This window comes from Papaver somniferum, chromosome 9 (genome assembly GCF_003573695.1).
Source record: "Papaver somniferum cultivar HN1 chromosome 9, ASM357369v1, whole genome shotgun sequence".
Classification (NCBI taxonomy): domain Eukaryota; kingdom Viridiplantae; phylum Streptophyta; class Magnoliopsida; order Ranunculales; family Papaveraceae; genus Papaver; species Papaver somniferum.
In genome coordinates this window covers 56675281-56681558 of record NC_039366.1, presented here as the reverse complement: position 1 = coordinate 56681558, position 6278 = coordinate 56675281, and the positions used below count along the sequence as shown (strand labels likewise).

At 36.2% G+C, this 6278-nt stretch overlaps 1 protein-coding gene across 3 annotated transcripts; it reads right to left on the bottom strand.

Annotated features, from left to right (window-relative positions):
- Nucleotides 1-556: 556 nt before the first annotated feature.
- On the bottom strand, nucleotides 557-6278 carry LOC113312407 (serine/threonine-protein kinase/endoribonuclease IRE1-like). 3 transcript variants are annotated; one of them, XM_026561160.1, is made up of 6 exons: nucleotides 5970-6278; nucleotides 5432-5884; nucleotides 3068-3231; nucleotides 1332-1792; nucleotides 1044-1202; nucleotides 557-949 (listed from the first exon to the last, which is right to left on the bottom strand). In XM_026561160.1, exons 2-5 carry the CDS (start codon nucleotides 5500-5502, stop codon nucleotides 1050-1052), a joined length of 849 nt encoding a protein of 282 aa, XP_026416945.1. In that variant the 5' UTR covers nucleotides 5503-5884; nucleotides 5970-6278; the 3' UTR covers nucleotides 557-949; nucleotides 1044-1049. The 3 variants fall into 3 exon arrangements, with proteins under 3 accessions (XP_026416945.1, XP_026416944.1, XP_026416942.1); XM_026561159.1 differs by having other exon boundaries at nucleotides 5432-5859; XM_026561157.1 differs by having other exon boundaries at nucleotides 5432-6278.

Sequence of the window (6278 nt, the reverse complement as noted above, 5' to 3'; positions counted from 1 at the left end):
GTGACATTCTTGTGCATGATTGATTTTCCCTTTCAGCTTCTTTCTCACACAATATTATCTTCTTCATTAACATTTTCAATCATCAACTTATTCAGATCACTACATGGGGAAGATTTTTGACTAGTTTTCTGATTTGTTTTGATTGAAGAGGCTCGCTGACTGACCCCTGGAACTACATGCATAAACAGAATATAAACCCTCATCTGAAAGCTCGGCGGATTTGTATTCCAAAGAGCTCAATAGTTTGAATCCAGCTCTGGTACTAGAAAAATAGAAAATTCGGTGCTAGAGTAGAGCTGTACATAATACGAGTATTAAAGAGGAAAATGGATTTAAGACTGAACACCAAATCCATACTGCTGAATGTGCTGTATATGTTTGTAACATGTTGCTAATCTTTGTTTTCTCATTTCTTTCGTTAATATATATGCCAAGACAGATTGGTCCAAATTTATACGAAAATGAAAAGATTTTAATGGTGAAAATTTACACATCTTAGCTAATTAATGGCTTAAACCAATGATCGAGTAATTATTCCTTTTGTTACTCTTATAAATTATCTCGAGTGTGACAATCTTATGCAGTCTGAATAGCAACAAAGAACTTGTAAATGTAAGATCACTGAGATGACATGCACATTCAATGCACTCTCCGTGAATACAAGAAAGTGTTGAGCTATGCAGCAGTGATATAATGTAAGTAGTGTGTAATAAAAGGAAAGAAGATGTTTTCCGAAGTATCAGTCTTTCTTCAGAAGAGATATAATATATCATACTTCACTATACACAATAACCATTTTAGACGAAAGAAAACCAATCCACCAAAGAAGAACAAAGAGAATTTATCTATCTAATTCCAATTCGCGTTTCTTGACTTCTTAATACATTCATTAAAAACTTCTTCCCCCAAAAAAAAGGTATCTCCATCATTATCTGTCCAAGGAACCTCCCTGTAAGAAACAAGAGGATAGAAATCAGAACAGCTCCATCATGTGGATGGGTTCCAAAACCAGTGTGACCATCAAAAGTAGGAAATATGCTTACCTCACATCATCTGAGAAGTAGGTCATCAAAGTATCCATTAGGAAGGTCAGGCAACAATGCTATGTATTGCTCCAATGCATTGTAAGCTCTCATTAACAAATCAGGATAATCGCTTCTAAAATGCTCATAGAATGCTTCAGGTAGCATCCCGTAAAAGGACTAATAAAACAAAATATAAATATAATCACAATAAGGGGTAAATTTTTGATAAAGCAATAATTGCAATTTTTAAAAAAAAAAAAAAAAAAAAAAAAAAGAATAATCTCTGAGAATCCTATCAAAACTAACCTGATCAACTGTTTGGAGCTCTAGAAAATGAATTCTCTTGTGACGCATCATCTTAAGTAAATCTGTGGATGACAAACAATCGAAGGTGCCATACGTTTTCTTACCAATATGTGTTTGTGTATTGGAATCGACTGATGCTTGCCAATTATTAATAGGAATATCCATGGCGGTTCTGAATGTGTTTCGAAATGTGGCAGCTTTGGTTCGCCCTGCTATCGACATCAGCAAGCCACCTAGCCTCTTGACAAATTCCAAGCACATCGCACCACTCCAAAAGAGGGGATGGCGCAGTAAATGAGAAGGATTTTGCTCATAATGGGTCCATAAACTAACAGCATGCATAGGAAGAGCATTTCCAATGTTCAACCTCTCTGTGAAGTCATGAGCTTCAACATGATCTACTATAGGAAAGTTGGAGAGTTGGAAACATTCTTTGATTAAGCTTCCTAAGGCGACGAAATCTGCAAAATTAAAACAAGAAAGCCATAAAGCTGAAGCAAAAGAAATAAGGGGGAGACAAAAACTTAGAACATGGAGATCTCATAAGTAAACCCAAAACCTCCCAAAAGAAAACTAAAATCTGTAAGGAGCTGTCTCTCCAGTCGTTACCTTTTTTTTAAAAAAAAAAAAAAAAACAAGGAATAGCAAAGAACGAAAAAACTACCACCACAAAATTCTAATCCTAATATGCCAAGGGACAAGTTAGCCAAAGAAGAGACTTGACTACTCCCATATATCTTGAGAAAGAGACTTGACTACTCCCATTGGATTTTTGGTGCATGAATCTCAACTATTGGACTCCATACAATTTACAGACACCACACTAGTCAGACAATGTCTAGTCATAGAATGTCTATAACTAGAACCCAAATAAGATCAAGGTTCGACAATGGATTTTCATTTTAGCTTTAAGGTAAAGTACTGGAATTCTGCCTTGCATTTAGGACTACTATTCTTATGGGTAAAACAGTTAAGCTAAGAAAAACTCAGGCACTTCTAGTATTATCAGACGGGGAGAGAGGATAAAAATGTATTGTATAGGGTATATATGTACAGAATGTATTGTATAGGGTATATATGTACAGGTGACAGCAGTGGATATGAACTTCACCCTCCAACGAGAGTACACATTGATATACCTAGGCTTGTCACCTTGTCAAACACTGTATTAATCTTAACACATTGATATACTAGTATTAAGCTTAGCATCATTTCACATATTGTGCAATACCGAATGGAACAGATGTGAGCATTGACGAGCCAACACACCTGCAAGAAACTCACTCTCAAAGTTTACTGTTGCAGTTGCATAAATATATCTTTGTGCAAGTTTTGCAAACATCAATTTGAAATGGTTAACCAATCGATTCATACTATGCACCCATAATAAATCTTGAATACTAGGCAAAAATCTAAAAACCTCATATCTAGAATCAGCCAATAATTTTCATGAAGGAATAAAAAGAACACCACCAGGCTCAACAACATGCAGGGATATAAACTGCAGCAAACAAAAAAAAAAACATAACTATGACTATCAAAATCTGAACATTATACAAACAAACAGAACAGACCTTGTTCTAAACAACAATCAATCAAAATAGATGTTCAAAATAACAATCAATCAATCAATCAAAAAGCAGCTAAGTACTAACGAAAGAAAATGGTACCATATCAAGTATCCTAGACAGCCGAACAGCGTTTACCACTGTTGTATGCTAAAAATAGACTCTTACCATCTTGTGCAGATAGACCTGGTGTCTTGTAGCTGACGCCAAAAACCTTCACATGAATTTTTCCGGTTTTGGTAATGAGTATCCCGACAGTGTCCACTGACAAGCTTCCGTGGAATTTAACCCCATCCATATGTTTCAATTCTTCCAATGCTAATATGATATATCTGCAAAACAAAACAAAAAGTTGCAACAAAAAAAGTTAAAATCAAGCTTTACAAGTTGTTGAACTTTTCTTTTGCGTTTCTTTCTGTCTCGATACAAAATAGTACTCAGCTGCTATAGATAGAGACAACCGACACAGAGAAAAAGAATTCTATGTTACACCATAATAGACTAACATGTGTTACAAGCTAACATGCACTTCTATCTGACCACAGAATAACTGGCACATGTCAGCAAGAGAATGATCAGTTATGATGATTCTCTAACACCCCCATTGAGCTTGAATCTAAGGAAAGAAAAACGAGAAGTAGACTGCCCGTCTTGTAAATATATCAGCAATCTGGTCTTGAGTAGAAGAAATCTGACATCTAGCTTCTCTGCAGCAAAAGTTCTCAGACATAATGAAAAGCAATTTCAATATGCTTTGTGGTATTGTCAAAAATAGGATTTGCAGTAAGATAAGTAGCCCCGAATATTGTCACACCATAACACTGGTACACGAGGAGAAAGAAAACCAAAACCAGTTCAGATGTAGCATCAGCTAATGCACGATACTCGGCTCCATTACTTGAATGAGAATCTGACTTCTGCTTTCTAGATCACCAAGAAATATCTTCTGTCCAAGAGATCTCCAGCCCAATCAGCATCAGAATAGGCTTGCAGCTGAAGAGACCACAGTTAAATAGGAAGAAACTGACATGTATTCACCTCCCCAATCAGACTATAAGTTTGATTCTTCTAGAAAGCAAATTCTCAACATAGGCTTTGAACTTGATGAAAGTGGGCAAAACTTCAGATTTATATGTCAAAGTATATAACCAAGTAAACCTGCTATATGAATCAATAAGCCAAACATAATATTTGAATCCATTAACTGAACAATGGGAGATACCCATACATCTGAGTGGATTAAATCCAGAGGGCTGAACATTATTTTCCGATACAGATAAAAAAGGTAGAGCATGGCTCCAAGCTACCTGACAATCTAAACAAACAGCAGAAGACAAATGCTGACAAATAGACTCATCTACAGAAGACAAAAAATGCTTTAGAGTATGAAAAGCAGGGTGACCAAGTTTACTGTGCCGTGAAGAAACAACAGTTGCTGATGAGGAGAAGGCCTGCTTCAGTTGAGCAGCAGCAAAGTCAAGATGATAGCGGCCATCCTTAACATGTCACCTGAGCCATTTCCAACACGACTTGATCTGTTCCTTGATATTCAGAATGAAGCTTAAGATTTGACAAGTCAGAGGCGAGTGATGTGTTGCACCAGAATCCAGTACCCAAGCAGTATTAGCTGATGAGGCTTCATCATTGTGAACAGCAAATGCCTCATGCTCTACACACCAAAACTCATGAAATGTATCATGGTAACCATCAGAAGCAGTATGGTAAGCTTGGATCATTGAAATTTCAGAGGTAGCATGGATTCAGGTCCTTTCTTGAGTTGAATTAGATATGTTTTTAACTGCAACAGATAAGATTTAGTTGTGGCATTGTAGTTATTTTTCAATCTTGTCCATACTTCATGAGAGAGAGTGCAATCAAGCACCTGAGAATGACATTGTGTTAAAGCAGCAAATAACCATGAAAGAATAGCTTGATCTTGATTTACCCAAATCTGAAGCATCAGCATCTGTAGATGAAGTATCAGAAGTACTAGCAGATAATAGTGTGGCCGGAGCAGCAGATCGCCATAAGTACATGACCGGACATTGAAAACTTTCACCAACAAATCGGAACAGATTATAACTTCTTAATAAAGGAACTATTTGAGATTTCCACAAAGCATAATTTGTAGAAGATACTTTGGTAGTAGGTTTGAATGTAAGAGAGATATGAGTAGGTGTTGAAGTGTTGGAGGTTTCCATTGCAAAGAAGAAAGATTTACTGGTCCGATACCATGTGAGAAGAGCTTTACAAGTTGTTGAACTTTGCACTGATATCCTTTGGGTTTCTTTCTGACTCGATATAGAACAGTACACGGCTACTTATAGCTAGAGACAACGACACAGAGAAGTAGAATACAATCTTACATCATAATAGACTAACATGTACTATTAGCTAACATTAAACTATTATTTGACCACGGAATAACTGGCACATGTCAGCAATAGAATGGTTTATCATTCTCTAACAAAAGGAATTATAATCGATTTTTAAACAAAAATAGTTAAAAAAAAACACAAAAAAAACTCTTACCTGAGTATTTCTATGAAATCTATCTTTATACGACCATCTCTGAGCATCTCAAATAGTCTCAGTACATCCATTTCCTTCGTTCCATCAGCCCCTTTCCCTTCATATTTTCCACTCAAGAGTTCCCTCAGCGTGCATATATAAGATTCAAAAATATGAAACAATGGGTTATGGACACCCTTGAATATTCCTGAAAGCCTAAATTCTCCAAGATAACCTAAAACGTGGCGGCAATCTACCCCTACAAAAGCTTGTTCTGCAGCATCTTCGGGAGTTTCAAACCGCCTAGCTATAATACGACGGTTGCCCCAAACTCCATAATAACTATCTATCTAGAAGTTTACGACTAAAATCAATACGAACTTTACTTAGTACTGCCGATTCTCCCATACTTATATCAAACAAAGTAACACTATCCATGAATTCGATTTCTGTAAGAATATAACACCAATGTAGCTGATAAAATTTTCAAATCAAAAACTCGTAAAAACATAAGATTTCGGGAACTTTGGTTTAAAAGATCAAAACGAAAGTAAAGTACCTTTTTATTTTCGACTTTGTAAAGCGATAGCGAGAAGATTTAAAGCGCACGAATGTATAGATTTAGGTTTTTAGGGGTTTTGCGATCATTTTGTCTTGGACTTCGTAGAGAGATTGTAAGAAATTTAAAGCGCAGGAATGTATAAATTCAGGTTTTTAGGGGTTTTGTGATCATTTTGTCTTCCATTTCGTAGAGAGATTGTGAGAAGGTTTAAAGCGCAGGAATGTATAGATCTAGGTTTTTAGGGTTTGTGATGGGGGTACAAGAAGAGGAAGAAAAAGACAAATGAGTTTGGCAGAGAGAAATAGC

Excerpts from the sequence above, each read along its gene's own strand:
- LOC113312407 (XM_026561157.1), bottom strand. The coding sequence starts at position 5,502 with ATGGATGTACTGAGACTATTTGAGATGCTCAGAGATGGTCGTATAAAG. Across the intron at positions 3,232-5,431 it reads GATTTCATAGAAATACTCAG|ATATATCATATTAGCATTGG; the intron begins GTAAGAGTTTTT and ends TTTGTTTTGCAG. Across the intron at positions 1,793-3,067 it reads AGGTCTATCTGCACAAGATG|ATTTCGTCGCCTTAGGAAGC; the intron begins GTAAGAGTCTAT and ends TTAATTTTGCAG.